This window comes from Cupressus sempervirens, chromosome 11 (assembly GCF_028749045.1).
Source record: "Cupressus sempervirens isolate cs-2001-9-10 chromosome 11, ASM2874904v1, whole genome shotgun sequence".
NCBI classification, from domain to species: domain Eukaryota; kingdom Viridiplantae; phylum Streptophyta; class Pinopsida; order Cupressales; family Cupressaceae; genus Cupressus; species Cupressus sempervirens.
Genome location: NC_143128.1, coordinates 418,565,443 through 418,591,607, shown reverse-complemented (window position 1 = coordinate 418,591,607; position 26,165 = coordinate 418,565,443). Strand labels below are relative to the sequence as shown.

Below are 26,165 nucleotides of genomic sequence, written 5' to 3'. Positions count from 1 at the left end.
TTGATATCTTCAATATCTGATATAACTTTACATGCTCATCACAAAACTCGCATACCTCTGATCATACATCAGAACTCACATCTTAAAACATTATCATATCACACTTCACAACTACACAATAACTTCACACATTATAATCTTCTTATATATCTTTACAATTATAATATTCTTGTCCAAACAACTTTCAACCTTTTACACACTTTACAAAATATATTACTAACTCTTGCCCTCTTAGAGTTAACATTAAGCATGTCATCCCTAATTAGTTAAATAATTATTTTGGTAAACAAAATAATTCCTTAACCCAAAATATTTGATTCCTTGACATACTTTGTTCTACCTATACATTGTCATAATTGGTAATTTGCCCAAAGCTTATTCCATGTAGTCTATACCGACTTGCACTCTAGCATGCACCATTATAGTAATTTATACTTCCCTTGAGTGTGTGTGTGCCAATGTAACTTATGTGAAGCTCGCCAACCAAAACTCTATCTGTTCTGCTAGATAAACTGAGTGATACATAGACAATTTTCTAAGTATGAGTGCCATAACTTGATCTTCAAGGTCTTCCTTCTTCATGTTGAAGATATGTTGCCATAAATGACAACATCCAATATCTACCTTAGTTAAATTGGCAACAAATCTTATTGTAGATATTAATGACTATGAAATGATTGTTCTTGTTGGTGATTTTTGTGGTATCTATAGAGAAGTCGGTGGGTACCCAATAGTTCTAATCTTCTCCATCACTTGTACTCCCATCAATATGTTAGGAGTGTAATGTTCTTGTTCCTCCTCTCTTTCTTGCAACTCCACCTTCATCCCCTGTTATCAAGATAAACATTCCTCTTGCACATGTTTACTCATATGGTAATGGCTATGGTTCCCCTGCTAGTCAATCTTCAACTATTCATCCTTACTATCCTTAGTATAATAGTTATGACTTATCTCTTTTTCTTAATGCCTTCACCTCATGCAATTTCTTTTTTCTCATGATTTGTCATTCCTACAATTTCTTCTTTTATGCACCAAAAGATGTGTTCTACCATTCAACATTTGTGAGGACTTGCCAATTTAATTGCCCTGAATTTATGTCTTGGTTTGTTCCAGTGGTTTCCTATATGCTTTTCTTGGATCACCATAATTATTGGTCTTCTACCAGAAGGATACAACATCCTAAATTAGAAGAGTGTGATTATGTAGTTCTATCTTTTTTTATTTTATAGTTAAAATTTTATTGATTGACAATAGGTTTCATGGACTCAAAAAAATAGATAAGCAATGATCCAAATGCTTGAATATGAAGTTGGGAATCCAAAGTTGCATGTAGGTGGTTTTACACAATAGATTAATCTTTTTTGCCTTCAATGAGCTTTGACTATGTGTTTGAGTTGATAGTTTCAAAGATGATTCAATTTGAGACAATTTTGGGTGTTTTGTTAATGAGCCACCTTCAAGTAATTGATCCAAGAGACATTTTCTACGAACATTCAAATATAATTCACTAATTAAAGACCTTCAAGGCTCTTTACAAAAACTTCTATAATTAATTGCTTATTTAGAGTTTTCCATATTCACATATTTTACAATCAGTGAATACCATCAACACTTTCTTTGATTGCATATTCAAAGATTCACTATATTATATCATCTTCTAGCCAACATACACAAGCCATCTTTGGGTAAATCCTATTCAATCACAAACATAACTTTTTCAAAGAACTCATATAGTTTACAATGCAGTTCAATAATGGGGCTTGAAGCAAGAAGTCTCGTGAAGCCAATTAAAGTTTTCTATGATATTGATTAGAATCTTTTTTTGGAAGTAGCATAACCTACTTTTTAACGTTGCAAATTTGAAAGGGTGAGAAAGATGGTGGGGCCAGAAATTGCCCTAGAAAATTAGACTTTTGTGCCACTTGTCAATCATATGAAAATTTCCAATTCTTATCAATAAGTTGTATTTTACTTTTTCATTTATTTAGTCATGTGGATTGAATATATTAAATAAAAAATTGCCATCAACTACCATAAATTATCAAGCTTAAACTTTTAATCATGAACTACATTAAAAAATTCATGACAGCTCCCAATTTAAAACAATTCCGAATAATCTCAACAAGACACAATGAGATTTTTGAGGAATTCCATCTCCATGAAACAACACCCTTAAGAAATATAGAAGTAAATAACAAAGTTTTCACTAGGTCATTTCAAACATCGATATTTTGATGAGTACAATAAGATGCACATGACATGATAAAGGTTTTAATTTACCACATATCGTCTTTAATTTTCAGAGATTAGTGCAGCCCTATATTTAAAAATTCTAATTGAATCCCCAGCCATGTTTACATTTAAAGAAAGATGAATACAAGGTGAGTAAAATATATCTAAAATATTTTAAATATGAAAAAATCTTTACGATTAAACATTCTATATTATAAGCTAACCAAACTTCTCTTAAGCCAAGACATTGTTGACCTTGAATGGTTGTTGACGGCAGAGATATTCTCAGTAGAATGTATGATGTATACTGACATTATTATAAAGATTATATAAAATATCCTTATTTAACACCATTCTCCTTTAATGTATGATTTTCATTCCTCTCTATCAAAGCTTTCCTAACTGCATTGGCAAGGTCTGTCACATGTTCATCTTTGCACCCTGCAAATAAAGAATTGAAATTGAACAAAGAACGGTGTAGAGTAATCATGAAAGTCCTTTCACATACGAGAAATATAGAATAGGAAAGGAAAAACTAACCCATTTCAATCAGTATTGTCTCGAGCTTGAAAAGATACTCTATATTGGGCCCCGAGGGTCCTCTAGCTTCAATTATTTGACTATAAAACCAAAAACTAGTTAGTTTTTATTCATAAGAACTTGGAATTATGTAAATTCATGGGGGATGACACATTGAGAAAACAGACGTACTGAGCCATTGTTTGTAATGGTGCAGGGCCCAAGTAATTTATATTCACATCCTTGTTAGTTGATGCAATATATCTGAGAAATAGACATCCATATTAGTGGCCCCTCTGAAATAGGAATAGAAATCTATTTTCAAAGAATGAGGCATGACTAAACTCTCTAACTTAAAATTAAAATGTATTTTAAGGGAGACATTGTACAAACAAAAGAATAATCTGATCACTAAGAACAAGAGTACTTACACAAGGACGTTTTTAACAGTTGGTTCTGTCGCGTCCTCATTCTACACAAGAAAATTCGGCTAATAATCATAAAATGAAATGATTGTAGATGAAGGTGATTAGTAAGAAGCTATTCTTAGCAATCTACGCTATACGGACCAATTAGGAGACATATTCACTAGCTACATTAATTTTGTAAAACATTAGTTAGCAAAGCGTAAAGATTACGAGACATATACACTAGCTACCACTAATTGTCCACCTATGCATCCGGTCTCAAGACAATTACAGGAGGTTGATTCATTCTACCCGGAGAAAATTGGAAGGATGCTATTGAAATAGGCAATATACATATATGATGAAGATAAATGTAATATACTAATTTTTGAAATTAAGTAGTAATTGATAAAAGATTTTAACTAGATTGTTAGACATTCTATATTATCAATAAAATCTTAGAACCAGATTTATATTTGAATTATAGTCTGCATGTTTCAAAGGAATGTATAATCTTAAAAAACATAGTTTTTGTTATTCAAAATTAGTAATAAAATAATAAAAAAAAAAGGAAAATCTTTCATTTATAGTGTACATTTATTTCTTATTTAGTTAATATATAAGAAATGAATATCCATTTATCATGATTGTTGAATGAAATGTCACTCTTTTCAAAAATATGTTGCAAAAATCACTTGTACTAAAATCTGACCTCTTAAAGTCTGTTCATAAAATATTTGTAACAATCAGTATGAGGAATAGGTAGTTTTATTGAACCAAACTCCTTGGCTTAAGTGCATCAGCTGAATGAATGATATTTTCTATCATATATCAAACTGTGCAATATTTATAGATATTTAAAAAAGAATGTTTTCGAAATAAATTGGTGCAAGAACAAACTTTGGATTTGATATCTGAACCCATATTTTGTGACCTTCCATTACAATAACTATTTATATTGAAAATGAGATTTCTTTAAAGATAAATTTAATTAAAATACAAGATAAATTTGGTATGATAGACTATAAATAATTAACAATATTTAATATTTCATTTTTATTAGCAGTCAATTTTGTTAGGATTATTAAGATCCTTTTTAATATCTGTGAGACACTTGTATGACATCTCCAACACATAATGGGTTTCCACTGCGTCCAAGCTCAAGGGATTCCATCTTCAAACTGGCTGAAAGTTGAAGCTTCTGAATTCTCTTGGTAAACAGATTTGTCACTGTGAAGTTACTTCTGAAAATGACCCTATTCGCCCCGTGAATAATGACAAGGTTGCCAATAGTTGGAGAGATCGCAACTGATCACTATCAGATCACAATCTTGCTCTACACTTGAGAGGAGCAGCTCCCTCGTAAGATATGGGTATTTGTGATTTTTCAATGAAAATGTATTCAAACTTAGAAGATCAAAAGAAAGCTATTGATGACGAATGCACCACACGACTTCAAAGCTTCCCTAAATTGATGTGAACTATTTAATGAAAATAACCAAGAACTACGCTTGAAAGCTATCATTAACACAACGTTCATTCAATAATTCACGAATATTTACACAATACCATGAAAATACTCATCACAAAGAATCACCACGTGAACCATTTAGAAGTATGGAAAAAGAAACTAGAATGCACATTCCTTTATTTCCTTGCACCAAGAACATAAACAGAAACTACGATTACATAGACAACCTATGTACACACTTTCCAAAAATTGTCTTATCACCGAAACATAAGTGTTCCCCTATTTCAAATTCCAAAAAGTCCTCTATTACATGCCTTGTTCATGAATTTATAATCTATTCTAGCATAACCAACTTTTTGGGTTCACAACTACCTAAACAGTTAGGATCTGAACATTGGGAATGCATTTCACTACCAATTCCAACCTTTTACGAAGTCAAAGCACAACATCCTAACTTTGGTTATAATAAGTGACACATGTCACTTTTCAATGTAAGGTAATCCTCACTTTGTTTCTCAGAATTTCATTTAGCGGAGAGTGTGACCTCCAATTCTCCATTTGAAGTGTTGTGAGTTTGTGAAGGTGATAGTTTTGTTTTCATTCCTATCACTTCTCTTACTTGATCTGCTATGAAATTGTACCTTGTTTGGGATACTGCCCCTCTTCACATGAGTTATTCTGCCATGATGGCGCCTCCAATGAAGAAACCACTAGAGTGTCAAACTCTGCAACTGTGACTTCATAGTTTGCACTGAATTCCCATTAGATGACTTTGAACTCTAACACCAGGTAAAAGTTGGTGAGATGTTCACCTGACAGCAACCAATTACATTTGCTCAAAAATTATATGGAGACTTCACAAAGTACTCATCTTTGACCATTCCATTACTTGAGATGACATCCTTTATGACATTCCCAATTATCTTCTGATATGTCACGCCCGTTATATTAACATTTGATAATTAATTTTGGCATGCAGTTTTATCACAGTAGAATCAATTGATATCAATGGGAATCCTTACGTTGGATACTTCTATACCAATCCAACTCTTCCCTACCATGTTTTGATATAGACATCATTAGAAGCATCTTGGATGTTGCTATTATAGATTGGTCATTCCCTAGTAATCCAATCTCGATACCGTGAACAGGGATGCAATTGATGTTAAAATTCGAATGCCAGAGAAACTTGTTTGTATAGACATACAGTTCTCTCCACAAGTAACTGAAGAATGGTCGATTTTGACGTCACTAGTTTGTTGAACATAAATCCCATCAGTGTTTGGGCTGGATGGTCTGTGTAGGTCATTGGCATGCTCTGTAAAAATTCAAATTTTCCATACCAAATGTTTGAAACTGTCATACGTACGGGGGCAAATGTTATGTCGAACAGTTCACATGCTTGTCTATGTTTCCATATTTGGTGTTCACATATATGTTGATTGCCCCTTGAGTAAACAATATATGTATATCTTGAACTCTTAAAAAATAGCGACATTTTCAGTGGCACGTTGCTAATCACCTAACGTATATCACCACGATGCCAAATCTGTATGGAGCGTAGCTTGGAGACATTATTCATATAGTTCACATGCCTTGTACACCCAATGATCAATCATTTTGTTAAATGGATCATGTGCATTATCCAAACTTGGTCTACAAATCCAAATGTTACCTGTATGTGAATGCATCTTTCATTATTATCAAAGCAGACATCAGCAACCCATCTGATCACCTAGGATTTTATAACGCAAATTCCTACTTCACCGTATGCCAATTACTAAGTACAAGTCTTGGTTGGAGGCATCAGTCAAATAGTTTATGTGTCTTGTCATCACATTTGCTTTGAGTCATGTGGCTAGTGTATGCTTGGAATATCAAGCATCACCCCCAACAAGGCATTCAATACATTGAATGGGCGCCAACTTCTATGCTTTGGATGTTCACAGGTTGGTGAGGAATAACGTGTTTTGGCTGTCTTAAACGGGCTGAGTTATATGACGAGTGTTAGACAGTTTACCTGCAATTGATATCATATTTTGTATTCCTTTGACTAGAGTTTAGTTTCCATTGCCTCTATCTTTACTTTCAACCTTCTACCTTTGAATGCACACATGAAATTCAATCGCTTTCCTCTCCATTTATACTTTTGATCGGTTCCATCCCAATAGCGCAATGATTATAAGGAGTGGTGTATATTTTCTACGCTGCCAACAGGGAAAGAATGCTTGGCGTGAGACATTCAGTCACGCGTGACTTGCTAAAGGTTTCGTTCAGATACTTTGCCCACACATATCGCACTACACTTCCCAATTCCGTTGTTGATGGTTTTGTATTTTGAATGCATATCCATGTAGACGTTGAACTCCAAGAGGTGACAGGGGATGCATTGCAAAACAAAATAATATTACCAGATTCCCTTCCACAAACTGGCACCTCTCTTAATGGATTTCAGTCAAACAGTTTGTATGCATCCAGGTTATGCCTCATGTTGCTCGAAACACCAAAGGCTCCAGTTCATAGATTTTTCAAATTACCAAGGAACCGTTTACAACAAACCGAAAATTGGAACACTTAGTCAACTAGTTTTCATGGCTTGTCTGGCTTTGGGTGACTGACAAGCCACAACGTTTCTTCCTAATTCAAATCTCTCTCTTCACACTTTCATTTGTGTATACAAGTACTACATTCTATAACCATCAACTACCCTTGCATATAGAAACGTCTTTGTTTTTACCTTTGGTTCTTTTGTTTAGATCTCCAGACATGATAGTTGTGTCTTAATGAGAGTTTTGACTGGAGTCGGGGGTCTTAACCAGGTACGAGTTAGGATTAGGGTGAAGTGTTTTAGTACGTATAGAGAGAGACACTTTTGTAAATGGAGAGAGAATACTACGTACTGAGAGAATGAGAGTACTAGTATGTGGAGAGAGAATAGTTCTAGTACGTAGTGAGAGTGAGTTTCTAATATGTAGAGAGGGAGAAGTTGGACTATGTGGAGAGAGAAAGTTTTGGTATTTGCTCTCATTCCAAAATTAAACTTGCTCTTAGCTTCTCGGGTAAATTATCCAAGTAACACTAAGAAAATAGTAATCAAATCATATAACCAAGCATAAACATAATGAGCCTCTCACTATTCTTTCAAAGTACAACCTTGTAACTCTTGATTTCCCTTCCGCCTAACTCTTCATATTTCTTTCTATGTCTCTTTATTTCCCTTTAAAATATCAATTCCCACTTAAGTGAAAAATGTTCTAGAAATAAAGTGACAAATAATAATATGTACTTCAATTTAGTAGTCACTTTATTATTAAATCATTTAATCTTTAGGCATTAAAAGTATTGATCAAATGGACTAGGATAATCATGCGTGATAGTGTGTTGGAAAGGTCTTGGCGAGATGCTCCCAATCCAACACTAAAATACCAAGAATATTGAGCCCTGTTGACTCTATAAATAGAAAGTATCTGGAAACCTGTTGAAACACATTAATCAACTTGCAATTGGAATTGACTAAGCCAATTCTTACTCGGATCCATGTAAAGTCCTTGTTAGCCCATGGGACTAAGACAATATATAATGTCCTCACCACTAGGGTCAGCAAGAAAGAAGTAAATCTAGAAAAAGAAATATCAAAATAAAACAATAACAAGTCTAATTATATATTCTACCATCTATCCTAACCCCAAACCTTAAAGACATCTCTAAATTGAGTTTCCTAACCCTTAGTTATTCCACTGCATCCTTTGAAGTGCACCCCTTAAGGTTCTTCTTGGATGGGATATTCTCTATCCAAGGCTTTATCACATATGCATACCTTGACATTATCAGAATATTCTAGCCATTATATTAAACTCAGGGATGTTAGTCAGATAGAGATAATTTTCACATGCTACCACTATAGAGATCATATCAATTTAGGTGGTGTCGACCAAATTTGAGTTATACACATCTATGATACCGACACTAAATTTTCATCTCTATCATGTCAACGAAATGGGCAATTACACCCATCTCTGATATTGACACTAAGAGTTTCTAGTTAACCTCCATCATTTTAGCCAAATGGGAACTTCACCCATCTTTAATACTTGTTTAAGATTCATCTCTATTGTGTTAGCCAAATGGAAATTGCATCCATCTTTGATAATGACACTAAACAATTTAAGATCAATTTCTTTTGCCATAATTGTAATGTCTCCTAATGGGACTTAGATAATTTATTAAATATTTCTATGTTAAGCCTTTTGCAAACAAATTCTATATGTATTATTTTCCTCCTCTATATCTTTATAGGTGTTTTAAAATTTCTTTATATACATTGATATTAGAAAAGGTGTCTTTTTTATTCAATTAATTGTACTATTTATTACCATTAGTATTATAGTTTATTAATATTAATAATATTATTATTAGTATTAATATTAATATGATTAATAATCTTAACGTTATATTTTATCATTTTATAGAATAATAATTAGTTTTTCATACTTAACATATATTATTATAATATGATGATAAATATTATTTTATTTACTTATTCATTTATATTTTAAATTTGATGGGGATATCACAATCCTTCCCTCTCAAATTTGCTTGTCCTCGAGCAAAAAAGATATATTCATAACTTTTCTTGTAGAGCATATAATTGAATGCCAAAAAGCGTAATGAATTCATGGAGTATGCATGAAAATACGAAGCATACATGAAGTAGACACTTAAGTGGATGAAAACGCGAAGAAAACACGATGTAGACACATATGCATGCATTTTTTTTATTAATGCGTTATAGTACTAGACCCAAGAAAATAATTTACAAACTTGCAATCACAAGTGATCATCAGTACATGAGTGTGTATATAGGTTTTAAGAAAATATGGATTATGATAAATTACTCCAGGCCAATCCCATACTAAGTCCAACAGCAAAATTTTGACCTCCTTGGTCTTGGTGGTGTTGTTTATGCATCCATACAAGGTGGCCTACTTAGCGGGATGCTTGTTTTGTTTGCGCTTATTAATATTCTTAGTTGAGAAGAATACAAGTTAGGATGTAAATAGATTTCTTAGGCACCAAATTCAACAGTCTCCCTCAAGGTTTTAGTGGATCCGAGTCGTTAATCCCATCTTGGACAAGTCTTAATGGCATCTTCATCCTATCTTGGACAAGTCCTCATGGCATCTTTTAGGGGCGTTGATCTTTACCTATCTCAAAATAACTAACTGGTTAGATTTACACTAGCCTTTCCCTAAATACGCATTTGTTCTCTCTCCTCAAGCTACCCTTATAGGTAAGTAATAAACTATATGTGAATTGAAAAGGCCATGATATTTTGATTATAGCTCTGGCCTAGAAGGATTGATGAGATACAATAGGTTGTTTTGACACCAAACTCAACAGTCTACCTCAAGGTTTCTATGGATCCAAGCCCTTAATCCCATCTTGGACAAGTCCTCAAGGCATCTTATAGGGATGCTAACCCTTTACCCATCTTGAGATAACTCATTGGCTAGATTTATACAGGTCTTTCTTATATCCCTACTCATTTCTTGGGTTTAGAAATAGTAATTGGTTTCAGCAAGAATGTTAATTAAAGGGAATGACATGATATTCTACTTATTTAGAATATGTATAATATAATTAAAATAGACAACATAGTACATACCAATCTCAAAGATACATACATGAAGGTATTCCCTATGATCACGATGCCCTACTTGCTTTATAACACCATCAACTATTAACAGAAGAAGATCTATTTTGTGACCCTCTATCTAAGAGCTCACAATTACCAACTCACTCAAATTAAATTATGATGAGTCATAATGAGAATGCATTGCAGACTTGTAATATCCCCCTCTACTTGTTGCTAAATGTTTTGCTGATTTTGATGGGGTTTTATTATTCAATTTTCACTATTTTAGTTTCTTGAAAAGTTAAGAACACTTGCAATTGGAAATTCCTTGCACCTAGCAATGATAATCTACAAGGAATAAAATATGCATAACATCAGTCCTTCAATTTGAGAAGGCAAAGCTCAGGTCAACTCCATGCTATACATAGTAGCAAAATCTCCTTTGAATCATCATCTGCAAGAATACAACACTTTCCATGGAAATTCCATACACTTAATAGATGCCTTGGTTTTGTATACCTATTATCCTTGAGCCTAAAAATGTGATGAGGGAAGTTGTGTCAAGATACAATGATAATGGAAATGCACAACTCAAGTTACCTTGACTCACTCCAAAAGCAATATAAACTCCTAAACTTGTGAGAAGTCAACTTCAAAATATGCACCAAATCTTAGGAAATGTTTGTTGACCTTCCTAAGAGTATTTTCATCTTCCATCCTATGTCACGAGAGTGTTAGGAAAGCTACATGCGGAAACACCTTCCAAATGCCAATTTACAGGGGAAATATAAAAGATTTCAAATCTACATTAGAACATTGAGATGCACATGAAAAACAAGGATAGGGGAAAACAATATTCACACAAGATAGACACAGGAGGCTAGATTTAACATGGGAAACCCTTTCGGGAAAAACCCACCACCCAAAAACCCTTGAGAAACTTTGTATTATAGTAAACAATTTACATACAACAAACTTTGGTTTCTAGACAGGCTCACAAGCTCAGATTGTATTACAATCAACCTGACTTTTATAGCCTGCAGCCCATTCCATTTTTAACAAATCTCGCGGACATTTATACTCTCTACAATTCGTTATGAAATCTGGTGCATTAACTCTCAAGAACAAATTGGTTATTGGCAACCTTGGAACTCATCCATCCAATGGTCACTCCTTCAGGTATCAGATGTCTCTGGTCACTCGAATACCTCTAGTCACTCGGACGCCTTCGATGACGCAAATGCCTTTGGTCATGTGGATGCATTTGACAATGTGGATGCCTTCGATGACATCCCCTTTGTCTTAGGAATCTTCCTTCACCTCGAGAATCTTTCTTCACCTCAGGACATTCCCTTTGCCTCGAGAATCTTTCTTCACCTCAGGACATTCCCTTCGCCTCGGGACACTCCCTTTGCCTCGGGACATTCTCTTTGCCTCGGGACATTTCCTTCTTCTCAGGGATCTTCCTTTGCCTCGAGATATTCCCTTTGCCTTAGGAATCGTCATTTATCGTATAGTGCACCCAAAGTTTCCTCATCGTACTGTGAACATTGTATAGTTTGAGTCATCCTTAACAATCTCCCACTTGGCGAGGGCGTACTCATATCCAGAGAGGTACTTAACATGACCACATGTGTCATTCAAACTTAATTATTCTCACTTTGATACATCTAAGGTATACAACATGAATTCAAAAGAAACAACATATACAACCTATAACTATAGTGTCAAGCCTCAAAGCCAATCCATCACATATATATTTAGAAGCTCCCAATGCACAGGTAATGTCGGTCTGATATGAATGCATTAAACAACATCACCACAGTCTCTAGGTATTCATGAGCACATGTAACTGATCAATCCATGCCAACTCCATATACAACATTGCAATATCACAATGTATCAAGCAAATGATCAATATACTCAATACAGAGAAACTTAATTCAAGATCAACATGTCATAGTTCCAACCATGGCCTCAGGAACATAAACATAACAACATGATCTAAAACATTTCAACCAGAGAGATTACATGCTCCATTTAAACATATCATAGCATCCACACCTTTACCAAAGACTCTATTGAGCCCTCAAGATGTCAACATGTTCAGTCACATGAAGATTAACATCTCCAAACAGTACTTTAACAAATGTGAACAGATCCTTCTGCAACATCAAAATCTCACGCCTTTGACATCTGCAATACCAATGAAGATTATTCACTATATCACTACCAATAACTCTCATTAAACTGTGGTGCCAAATTACACATGGCATCTACATCACTGCCAAAAACTCCCACCGTAAGTAGTGCCAAGTCACACATGGCACTGTGACAAACATCTTCCACATGAAGATTGAATTACTCTAACCAGTCATCATCAAATGACAGATTAGTCAAAGCAGCATTGTTGGTAACTTCATCATCACTCTAAGAAGACTCAAAATGAGAAGAACTCTTCTTCTTCTTCTTCTTCTCTTTACAATCCTTTTGGATATGACCAACTTGCCTGCAATTCTAGCACTTCGTTTTGGACTTCTTTCCAGAACATTCAGGCTTCATGTCCTTGCTATTGTCCTTCACTTGGTCTCGAACAATGAGAACCTCCTTAGCCACCTCTAGAGATGTACTACGCATTTCCTCCATCAAAAGTGCAACAACCACTTCATCCATTTAAAACTTGGTGGTAGTACTTCCAATGGCCATCACGAGATGATCCCATGAATCATGCAACGAGCACAACGGTAACATGCAATGCTCTTCTTCACTCACGGACACACCAACAGATGTTAGTTGTGCAATCACCATATTGAACGCATTTAAATGATTTTCCATAGTCGTTCCTGTGTCCATCTTCAAAGAGTACAACTTCTTTCTCAGGAATAACTTGCTTACCAAGGATTTTCGTTGATAAATATCTCTCAACTTCGTCCACAAAGAATGCGTAGTTTTCTCCTCATGAATGTTCAACATAACAGAATCTACAAGACACAACCTTATCAGTCCTCTAATCTTTCGATTTGCTAGATCCCAATCTTCTTGCTTCAAGCCTGAAGGCTTGTTGCCAGACACAACAATCCACAAATCTCAATCAACCAATATATCTTCAACTTTAAGTTTCCACAACTCAAAGTTTGTGCCATTGAACTTTTCAATGTCTATTCTCCCTATACCCGCCATCTCAATTCCAAATAAACACTTTGCAAACTCCCATTGGAACCAAATTGACATCGAGAACAACACTACCCGACAAGGGTAACCTAGGCTTTGATACCACTTGTTAGGAAAGCTACATGTGGAAATGCCTTCCAAATGCCAATTTAAAGGGGAAATATAAAAGATTTCAAATCTACATTAGAACATTGAGATGCACAGGAAAAAAAAGAAAAGAGGAAAACAATATGCACACAAAATAAACACAAGAGACCAAATTTAATGTGGGAAACACTTTTAGGAAACACCCACCACCCAAAAACCCCCGAAAAACTTTGTATTACAGTAAACAATTTACATACAACAAGCTTTGGTTTCTAGACAGGCTCACAAGTTCAGATTGTATTACAATCAAGTTGACTTTTACAACCTTCAGCTCATTCCATTTCCAACAAATCTCACAGACATTTATACTCTCTATAATTTGTTATGGAATCTGGTGCATTAACTATCAAGAACAAATCGGTTACTAGGAACCTTGGAACTCATCCATCCAAGGATCAATCATCCATCCGACGATCACTCCTTCAGGTATCAAATGTCTCCGGTTACTTGGACGCCTCTAGTCACTCGGGGTACCTTCGGTCACACAGATGCCTTCGGTTATGCTAACACCTTAGGTCACATGGATGTCTTTAGACATGTGGACTCCTTCAGTGACACGAATGCTTTCCATGATGCGGATGCCTTTGGTGGCATTCCTTTTGTCTTGGGACACTCCCTTCACCTTGAGAATCTTCCTTCACCTTAGAAACCTTTCTTTGCCTTGGGACATTCCCTTCGCCTTGGAAAACTCCCTTCAACTCGAGAAGCTTTCTTTGCCTCAAGAATCTTTCTTGGGGACACTCCCTTTGCCTCAAGAATCTTCCTTTGCTTCGAGAATCTTTCTTTGTCTCGGGATGTTCCCTTCGCCTCAATAATCTTCGTTCACCTCGAGAATCTTCCTTCACCTCGGGACATTCCCTTTGCCTTAGGAATCTTCCTTCGCCTTGGGACATTTCCTTCACCTCATGAATCTTTCTTCGCCTCGAGACATTCCCTTTGCCTTAGGAATCGGTGCACCCAAAGTTTCCTCACCATACTGTGAGCATTGTACAATCCGAGTCATTCCTAACAGAGAGTACCACAAATTTATGTATGTCGATGCAATCTTGATAACACACCAGCCTTGTTATAGCATGATAATTGAATACTCTAATTCCTTAAGCAAGAGACAAGAACATTGATTGCAAATGATCCATGGAGACATTGTATTTAACAAATTATACTCAACGGCCAAGGAAAAATGCCGAAAAGACTTTACCAACTGTAGTTTCCAAGAAAGCTCCTAGAAAGAAGACGAAAAGGGGACTATGAGTTTTACAATGACATTTGGAATTCTCCTTCTTGACTCGCCCTCACATCCAAAATGGAAGAATCTTCCCCATGGAAACTTCTTCGAAAAACCTTCACAAATTTCAAAATCAACTAGTGTATAATCACGAGCCCATCCAAGAATGAGTTTCTAATCTTTAAAGGGTTCGACTTCTCGTAAGAAATGAGGCAACGACACTTGTCAAAGCCCTTTCAAAAGTAAATAATTGTCCTTCTTAATCAATATTTAGTGTTAATCAATTTCTTTAGTGTTTGTGGATTAACCAATGTTACTATGATCTTTCGTCTTCAAGAATATCTGATACCTTTTTAGTAATCAATAATTTGTTTCTTGGATTCTCATCAGTGTTTAATTGATATACAATCAGTAGTCATCATATAATGCATTGTTGTTGAAGACTTAATAGTTTTCCTTTTCACTTGCAGCCATATTGTGTCCTTTCATAAATGGATTATTGTCTTTTTTTTGTCCTGGCAATAGTAGGCAAGTGGGCAAGTAGACGTTTATACAAGGCCTTTTTTGGGCTTTGGAGAACTAGCCAATGTGAACATGCAATTTACCCATGCCTTCTAGTCGTTGTACCTTTTGTGATTCTATCAATTATCATTCACGGAAAGCACTTACACAGACCCACATTTATTTAAATGGTTTGAGAATATTAGCATTGTTGTATAGTTGTTATGTGAAGTGTTCCACTAGACAAAGATTTTCGATGACACCAATCTGCTAGGTGCAATTCTTGGAAGAGATACTTTGAAATACCTCAGTATTAATTGTGGCTTTAAATAATTCAAGGCTTTTTAAATCCAACTTCAGGTTAGGTGACTGATTCAAAAGATCAAGCCTACATGAAGTATTAAAAGGAAGAAATAATCCTTCATATATTCAATTGTTTCAATCAAATAGTATTCTTGACACACATTATAACGCCTACTCTCCCCTTAGAGAATGTCTGATAATGATTTGTAAAAATTTAATAGAGAACTATAAGCCATGATAAGAACAATATTTCGTCCAGACTCTGTCGTTCGATGTTAGCTTTTACATTTCCAAAGTATTGGGAGAAATAACAATTTAATTTGCCCGTATAATATTAGAAGAAATAACAATTTAATTTTCCCGTATAATATTATTTCCCAATATGAAAACATGGTGTTTCATTGTTAAGTAATAAGCTCAATGCCATATTCAGAATATTAAATCTCACTGCTTACCATATTTCCATACTAGTATTGGATAAAAAAAATTGTAATAAAAACCCATGAAAATTCTGATTAAATCTTTCCAAGTATATCCAATAGGATGGCAAGTTCCATGCTGTGATACCAATTGTAATATTCCTGGGACTTGGATAATTTATTAAATATTTATGTATTAAGCTTTTGCAGACAAATTTTATATGTATTATTTTCCTCATCTATATTTTTTTAGATGTTTTAAAATTTCTTTATATACATTGATATTAGAAAAGAAGTGTCTTTTTATTCAATTAATTGTACTATTTATTAACATTAGTATTATGGTTAATTAGTATTAATAATATTACTAATAGTATAAATATTAATATGATTAATAACTTAATCATTATATTTCATCATTTTGTATAGTAATAATTAATTTTTCATGCTTAACATAGATTATTATAATATGATTATAAATATTTTATTATTTTTATTTTTATTTTTATTAATTCATTTATATTTTTTATTTGACGAAGATATCACAATAATAGACATATTGATCTTAAATATGTAGTCATGAAATTTCGAAGATGGTTAGATACTGATTATATATATATTTGAAATGAAAAATCACAATTTTACATTAAACTTAAATAAACTGCCTTTTTATATATTCTTAGGTAGCTTGACTTTAATCCTTTCAAAAAGTGGAGACATTGTTTTATCCCTTTTTGTTGCTATTGTTTTGAAACTTTTTTACTTGGTTGTTCTTTTATGTACCATATTTTCCTCTCTCCGTTGATATTTGCACTTGGAATTATCGTGCATACCCTTCTTATATTATGCTTGCTTCTCCTTTATTAATACTGCACTAGGTATGATATATGGTCTTTTATATCTTTTTGTTCTGTACATCTAATCACACTTGATTATTTATTCTTCTTTCTATCATGAATCTTATTCGACTCTTCATATTCTATATTCTCCTTTGATGCTAATTGGTTCAGTTGAGTAAAAATGATTAAATTTTCCTTCATGTGAATGAACCTTCAGATGAATATGATACGTTGCTTAATCAATATTAATTCCTTATTATCTATTTATTTTTATTATCTACTCTGCTAATTATCTCCTCCATCCATGATGCCCCTTCCTCCGAATACAAATGCTTTCTTACTGCCTTAAATTCGCAATGATATTAAAAGGCATGTGTCTTTTGATAAATGCACTTTTTCAGTATTAATTATGACCTGTAAATTATGTATTACTTGGTGATTTCTCAATGTCATTAATCATTTTTATATTCAATAAGTCTTTATTATTTAAGAAGTCAACTTTATGTCATAGCAATGTATTTGGATACATACAAGACAATGAATACATAATGTCAGCGAATAGACTCCACGAGCAATGAGACCAAATCCTTGAACCTATCAACTAAGACTTCGAGCTTGATCTCAATCTGAAGTTGACAACGATGTTTGGACAAATTTTTCTAATGCATATGATCTATAGTATAATACAACTATCAAGATCAATTTCATTCTATGAACAACAGTCCATTTGCAAGTACAATATAATAGTCGTTGGGAAACATATATGGCATTTGTTTATAATGTAGTGATTTGAAAAGAATAGATTGATTGAACATCAAGCAAGTATTGTGGATAAGTAACGCTGCTGGAAAAACAGAGTTTTTTGGAGACTAGTTTTAGTTTGTTTTTCTAAGTTTTTATGCAAATATAGAATGTGCTGAAATATGCATATTTGTATTTAGGATTTAGTTTTATTTGTTTTTTGTTTTATTCCGTAGTAAATAAAACATGTCTAGATATATGTGTATCTAGTTTTTTGCTCGTTTTTCTCTGACTGTGAATTCTTTGTATTTAAGCCTTTGTAATCTTTTTCAGTGGAGCTGCAATATAGTTATATTTTCAGAGTTTTGTTCATGTGTAAAATCTACATTTGATATCAGAGCTTCAGGATTGTGAAGGTTTTAGTATGGAAAAAAATACTTTGCAAATTCTAGAATTTAATGAAGCTGATAATCAATATTGATCAATCAAGATAAAGAGATATGTGATAGGACAAGATTTTTGGGACATTATTGAATCGGGATATAAGGAGACTAAAGATTGCGATGATCTTCAAGGAAATGACAGGAGAATAAAGAAGGAAGCTGAAAAAAAGAATGCAATGGCTTTGTTTCACATTAAAATGGCTCTTAAAAAGAGCTTGTTTCCTAAAATTGTTGATGCCTAAACAACAAAGGAGGCATGGAAGACTCTAAAAGATGCTTATCGTGGCAATGATCAAATTAAGGTTGTAAAGCTACATAACTAAAAAAGAGAATATGAAATTTTGAAGATGAAGGAAACAGAGAATGTTGGGACTTTTGTGTGAGAGTCAAAGACATGGTCAATAAAATGGCAACTTTAGGTGAACCTATGACCGAAGACAATGTGATACAAAAGGTATTGAGATCTCTAACCCCAAGATGGAATACATGGGATTACTATGGCAATTATTATAGAGGAAAGCAAAGATTTAGCTACCATAGAGTATGATCATTTGGTTGGATCTCTCATGTCACATGAGGATAGATTGGAGGATACTTATACCAGTATTAATGAGAAGGTTTTTGCTTCCTAATTGCAAATTTCAAAGAATGATGGTGCTAGTAGCAGCAATAATAACAACAAAGGCTCGGGAAGGGGTCAAAATCAGAATTATTCAAGAGGAACTAGAGGAAGAGGAGGTGCTCAAGGAGGAAGAGGAAGAGGTGGATTTGATAAAAAGAACATTCAATGCTATCATTGCAATAGGTATGGCCATTTTGAAAGAGATTGTAGATCGAAATCAAGTAATAATGATGTCAATTATGCTCAACAAAATGAAGATCCATCCTCAAGTAATTTAGTTTTGTGTTTGGACAAAGCTGAAAATAATGTGAATGAAGTTTGGTATTTGGATTCAAGGTGTTCTAATCACATGTCTGGTAGTAAAGAAATATTTTCAAAGCTTGATGATGGCTTTAGATCCAATATTACTCTTTGTAATAACAATATAGTGGAGGTTGCAGCCAAAGGAGTCATAAATGTTCAGACGAAGAAAGGTACGAAAAGTGTTCCAGATATTTATTATACTCCAAATTTGAAGCATAATTTATTAAGTGTTGGGCAGCTATATAAGAAGAATTATAGAGTAATATTTGAGAATATGAAATGTACTATTTATGATAAGAATTAGGGAAATAAAGTGATTACAGTTGTTCCTATGACAAAGAATAGGATGTTTCCTTCGAAGTTTAGTGAAAATGACAATTGGCTTGTCAATATGGCTTATGAGGATTAAAGTTGGTCATGGCATCTCAGGTATGGTCATTTGAATTTCCATAGTTTAAAGCTTCTAAAATCAAATGCTTTAGTTCTTGGGTTGCCTAAGGTTGAAGAGAATACTAGGATTTGTGAAGGATGTGCAAAAAACAAGCATGCAAGGGAATCATTTTCCAAAAGGCAATGCATGGAGGGCCCATCACCCACTACAACTTGTTCATTCTGATATATGTGGCCCTATGCAAACACAAAATTTAGGTAAGTCATCATATTTTATCACTTTTATTGATGATTTCTCAAGCACGTGTTGGGTGTATTTTTTGAAGACTAAGGATGAAGCCCTTGAAACTTTCAAGAGGTTTAAAGCTCGAGTAGAGAATGAAAAAGGGAACACAATCATATGTTTGAAAACAGATTGTGGAGGAGAGTATTTCTCAAGAGATTTTCAAAATTTTTGTGAGATGAATGAGATCAAGAGACAACTCACAACTACCTACACACCTTAGTGAAACAAAGTGGTTGAAATGAAGAACCATACCGTGGTAGAAATGGCAAGGAGCATGTTACAAACCAAGGGTTTGAGAAATTCTTATTGGGCTAATGCAATTGCTATAACGGTCTATATTCTCAACAAAATTCCTACTAGTGCCCTACAAAAGATGACTCCATATGAAGCATGGTATGAGAAAAGGCCTAATGTAAATCATTTTAAAGTTTTTTGTTGTTTGACTTATGTTCATGTACCTGATCCAAATAGGCAAAAGCTAGATGCTAAAAGTAAATCACGCATTTTTGTGGGTTATAGTGAGGAGAGCAAAGCTTATAGATTGTGTAATCTTGTTACTAATAAGATTCTTGCCTCAAGAGATGTGATTTTTGATGAGGGGGAGTTTATGGTCATCAAAAAGACCATGTTGAAAAGCCAAAATCTATTTTGAATGATGATATTATTGATAATAATGATCTTGAGCAGCCAACTAATGGTTCTATTTCGAGATCTTCAAGTTCACCAAGTAGCCCCTTATCAAGTCCATGCACTGGGCCAAATTCAAGTCCAAGCACAAGTCTAAATTAAACTCCAAGGCCTACAAAGAAGATGAGAAGAATGAATGATATTTATCAAATGAGTCAAAGGCAAGTGCTTGAAGAAGATCTGATTGGTGAGACAGTAAATTTTTATTTACTTGCTCAAGCTGATCTTGAGCCATCATGTTTTGAAGATGTATGTTCTAATGAGGTTTGGATGCAAGCAATGAAAGAAGAAATTGATTTAATTCATAGGAATGAGACTTGGGAGCTTGTGGAGCTTCCACATGAGAAGATGAAGATTGGCACCAAATGGGTCTACAAGACTAAGTATAACAATGATGGGAGTGTTGAAAGACATAAGGCATGATTAGTTGGTAAGGGTTTTACTCAAAGGTATCACATTGATTATGAAGAAACTTTTGCACCAGTAGCAAGACAAGAGACTATTAGGATGTTAATTTCTCTTGTAGCACAAAAGAATTAGAGTATCCATCATATGGATGTGAAAAATGTCTTCTTGAATGGATACTTAGAAGAGGAAGTATATATACAACAGCCACAAGGATTTGAAGTTCAAGGCAAAGAAGATCATGTCTACAAGTTGAAGAAGGCCTTGTATGGTCTCAAGCAAGCACCACGACCATGGTATGCTTGGATTGATGGGTATTTTCAGCAGAATAGCTTCCAAAGAAGTAAGAGTGAACCTACCCTTTACTACAAACAAGAAGGTAATGATATTATCATTGTAAGTTTGTATGTTGATAAATTACTATATATGAGTAGTTGTTCTAAAATGAAAGATGAATTCAAAGCTGCTATGATGGATGACTTTGAGATGAAAGATCTTGGTCTCATGAAATATTTTCTTAGAATGGAGATTTATCAAGATAAAGATGAAATTTTTATTTGTTAAACAAAGCATGCAAAGGATATGTTGAAGACTTTTGATATGGTTGGTTGTAAACCTCTTTCCATTCCATTTGCTCATGGAGTTGTGTTGTGTAGAGAAGACGTCGTTGAATTAGTTGACGAGACAAATTACAAAAGTATTGTTGGGAGTTTGATGTTTCTAACCCACACAACATCTAATATTGCTTATTCGGTTTCTCTTATTTCAAGGTACATAACAAATCCATCAGAGATGCATATGAAAGTAGGCAAAAGAATTTTGAGGTATGTGAAAGGAACTATCAATTTTGGTATTCATTACCACTCTTTTAAAACATTCAAATTTGTTGGATTTAGTGATTCAGATTGGGGAGGTAGTATGGATGACCGTAAGTCTACATCTGGAAACTGTTTCTCTTTTGGTTCTGGTTTGATTAAATGAGTTCAAAGAAACAAAGCATTGTTGCTTTCTCATCCACAAAAGTAGAGTATGTTGCAGTTAATTCAGCTGGCACACAAGCTCTTTGGCTAAAAAAGATTCTTGCAGAAATTGGGTAGAAGCAAATTCAACCTAGAGTAATTTATTGTGACAATGTAAGTGCTGTTAAGTTAGTGAAAAATCCAATTCATTACAGCGGGACAAATTTTTTTGATTTGAAGTATCATTTTATTTGTGACTTAGTACAGAAAAAGGAAGTTGAATTGAAACACATAAACACCCAAGAACAACTAGTAGATATCTTCACCAAGGCAATTGAAAACAATCAATTTTTGTTCTTCATGATCAGATTGTGAGCCCACTCAGCATCAAGGAGTATGTGGATAAGTAATGTTGTTGGAAAACAAAGTTTTTTGGAGACTAATTTTAGTTAGTTTTTTTGAGTTTTTATGTAAATAAAGAATGTGTTGAAAGATGCATATTTATATTTAGAATTTTGATTTTTTTTGTTTTATTCTCTAGCAAATAAAACATGTCTAGATACATGCGTATCTAGTTTTTTGCTCCTTTTTTTTTCCTCTGGCTATGAATTCTTTATATTGAAGCTTTTGGAATCTTTTTCAATAGAGCTGCAATAAAGTTATATTTTCAGAATTTTGTTCATGTGTAAAATCTACAAGTATTTCATAAATTTAGATAGATGATTTTACCTTTATGAACAACCAAATCCTTACAATATTCATTAGGTTAATTAAGCGCAAAATAAGATTGCATATGGTGTTGGTATTTGATTGATGCTAGGTTTTCTTCTAGATAGATGTTTTTGAAATAACAAGCAAAAAAAAAAAGGGGGTCGGCCCTTACAACCAAAAGACTAGTAACGAACACATTACCAGCAGAGTCCAACTGAGGACCTTAACAAATTGAAATAAAGATCCACCTAACCACAGTAAAACTTATGCATGTAACCAACCAGCATAATACTATGAACAAAATCATCTAAACTACACTAGCAGTCTAATAAGTCTATCAAACTACGAGAGTTCATCATAAAAACTGTTGATATAACCATGCCTACCCAAGTCTGAGCAACAGCTGAAAACCAGCAAAACTGGAAACAGCATATAAACATTAAAACATAAAAATTTGGATCCGAGGATCCCCAAAATCTAAAAAACTTAATTAACAATTTTCTCCTTTCCCTTTATAGCCAGCAGAATCCGAGCCTAGTCATCAGCGAGGAATTTAAAGAGGAGCTTATGATCCTCCAAATTCATTCCAAGGTCCTCCTTCTTCTAGATAGATGTTAATTACATTGGTTAATATTAATATGTTTTACTCATTAAATAATTAATTATTGTTTAAGGAACCAATTATATTTATATTTAAAACAATTTACACGTCTTAAAATACATGTTAAAGTGGACTAGATTTATTGCAGATTACTATGTATATCTTTTCTAATTTTCTTGAACAATAATATTATTCACTAATTGTTCCTTTTGTAGATTATAATCATAATGAAGATAATAATTATATTTCCCATTACTGAAAAGAATTAGAAACAAGAATGATAATTCTTATCATTGTATTTACAAAATTGAATATGAATATATGAAAGTGATTGAACTCCAAGAGGCTTGCACTAATTGATTGTTGTACTTGTCTCTGTGTTCAATCGGACTAGATATAAATATGAATGTAACCATGAGGAGGGACATGCTAATGAATAGACATGCCTCCACGTAAGTTGAGACATGTATGTTCATTAACATGTCCCCTTAATGATGCTCATTCATTACCTTAAGTAAACCGATAGTTCTTTGTAGTAACCAATTAACTTACAAAGGCAATCTAAATTCGGTCAATACCATGATCAATGACATAAGTAGGTTTATTAGACTTGGGTATGATGAATATAAATACACTCGATACTCATAATCGACAATATTAATTGCTTAATAAGATCAATCAATATGCAGATTGATTATACATGGAATGAATGGTAGTTCGATCTGGTTATGAACAATAGCTTAAATTTACAAATATAATCATTTTCAACACTCCCAGTTAGTTGGGGAATATAATCAATAGCTTAAATTTAAAAGCCATCATTTTCAACACTCCTAGTTAGTTGGGGAAGATATAAGTCAATCCAAGTATATCACAATAAATCCATTTATCGTGAAAAAATCTATCACCTTACTTGTGATATCAAGAGGTATGATGCTTAAGATTATCAAGTCACGTGACATTCTTCATAACTCAAAATTTATATTATGATATGTGTACTGACATCAAGTCTCATAATCTCTACCATAATAAATCATGGTATATTGATGGATACAATATCCACCTCGATTATCTCTTAAGGATCATTATGATCTTCAAAAATGATATCAATTCTCATGATATCTATATAAATGTCCAAAAGATATTAATTATCATGACATGTCTACAGATATCAAATCACATGATATCCATCATGATAGTGAAGCTAATCATTGTAAAGTCATCACTTTACAATGTCAATCATAAGTGTTCATTATTTGAAAAGTCATTACATTTCAATTATGTTCGCAAGGGCCCATAAAGATGTGGAGTCACACATGACAACAAAAGAGTTTACACATTGTGAAATTTGCTTCTGTTGAAGATAGAAAGGCCATCCTATGATGTGGTTTCTTCTAGCAGGAAAGGTTCCCCTTGATGGCTAAACCTTGGCATACGGATTTTGACCCGTCAACTGAATCTTTTAAAAAGATTCCTCTTTGGGTTAGGCTATTGAATCTTCCCCTTCACTTATGGTTGGATTCAATTCTGGAGGCTGTAGGGGAGGCCCTTGGTGAATTCTTGATGGTTGATGTCACGTCTTCCAATGTGTATCGGACAACATATGCTCACATTCTTGTGGAGAATGACGCCTCCAAGGAGCTCCCTGAAATGATTAAGTTGGCCTCTCCAAATGGCTCATAGATTCAACTTCTTGATTATAAGGGCATTCCCTTCAGATGCAAGAAATGCCATAAAACCGGCCATCTTGTTGCGAGATGCTCCTCTGAAAAGGTTAGATTGAGGAAATCACCTTCTTGGTGGTTGGGGATTTTGAATGATCACTACACGGTTCAAAAAGTTTCCACTGTTGGGGATGGTTTGGATGCTTCTTTTCAGGAAGATATTTCTGTGGTTAAGGATTCGGTTGTTGTCTCTGATGTTTCAAATGATGTCCTTATGGTGTTGACCAAGAATGTTGCAGTAGTCCCTTCTTTGGGTGATGTAACTATTGATTTGTTTGCTGCCCCTCTTGCGGCTCTATCTCAGGAAAATGTTGTCATCCCTTCTTCTACTGTGGTCCAGAAATTGTGTGGTGGAGATGTTTCTTCTCTTGCCACGAGGGTGTTGGGGGTTGGTTGTGGTGCTGATGTCCTTGTGAGGCAGAAGGCTATTGGGAAGGTGGAGGATGGATGGACAACAATAAAAGGAAGAAAAGTCAAGCCCTCCAATCCTTTGTTTGATGTCTCTACGTTCTTGAAAGACGGGACTGAAAGGTAAATCTTTAGGCTTGGTTTTTGTATTTGGTTTGTCCTTTTAAAACCTGTTGCTAGCCTGTTCTTTTCAGGCAATGCCTTTTTGTATGGCTCTCATGGCCTTTTTGGCCCATTGTTTCTTTGCAGTTTGACATGGTTCAAGACTTAATATCTATTTCTTTTGTAACCATGGGGTTTCAGGCAATAGTTTCAAAACCTATTTTTGGTGGCAGAAGTGTACAGTGATATCTATGAGGCCACATTGGTCACCTAATTCTTGTAAGTGACCTGTTTCACCTTTGATCTGTTGTTTCTTTAGTTCAGGCTACATTGAAAATATTTTGATTTGTAAAGGGTTTCAGGCACCCTTCAAAACCTGTTTTCCTTAATCAAAAACAAAAGAGTTTACACATTAAACATCTTTTTATATATTAGTACAAAATAATACTAATTTGAGACTCAATCTCAAGTTTGACTTACATTTTCAACCATACCAAGTTTATTTCGAAAGTGCTCAACTTTTACCTTGGATAGAGATTTGTTGAGAATGTTGTCTAGTCACTCGAACTAATATACTCTAACTGAATTGCACTCATTTTTACCATGTCTCTAACATAATGGTGAGGAATCTCAATCTACTTTAATCTATCATGGAACACTGGATTCACTGAAAGCTTGATGCAACTCTAATTATCACAGTGGATAATGGTAGGAATCAGGGGCTCACCAGATAATCCTACAAGCCATTTTCTAAGTCATATTGCTTCTCTTGCTCCCATAGATGTTGTAGTGTACTATGCTTCTATAGAACTTTGAGCAATTGATGGTTGTTTCTTGGTGATCCTAAATTGAAGCAACATCAATTACACTTCCATCCCAATTTGATTGAGAGTATCCATGTAGATCTACATCTA

At 34.1% G+C, this 26,165-nt stretch overlaps 1 protein-coding gene across 2 annotated transcripts in view; it reads right to left on the bottom strand.

The window, feature by feature from the left end:
• Positions 1-2,322: 2,322 nt before the first annotated feature.
• Positions 2,323-26,165, bottom strand: part of LOC149530227 (ChaC-like family protein) — a 187,921-nt gene continuing 164,078 nt past the window's right edge. For both annotated transcript variants that reach the window (XM_089809205.1, XM_089809206.1), the window contains 4 exons: positions 3,183-3,223; positions 2,944-3,015; positions 2,773-2,852; positions 2,323-2,673 (listed from right to left, as the gene is read on the bottom strand). In XM_089809205.1, the coding sequence (XP_089665331.1) occupies positions 2,573-2,673; positions 2,773-2,852; positions 2,944-3,015; positions 3,183-3,223 (294 nt within the window). In that variant the 3' untranslated portion in view covers positions 2,323-2,572. The remainder of the gene's footprint in view (positions 2,674-2,772; positions 2,853-2,943; positions 3,016-3,182; positions 3,224-26,165) is intronic.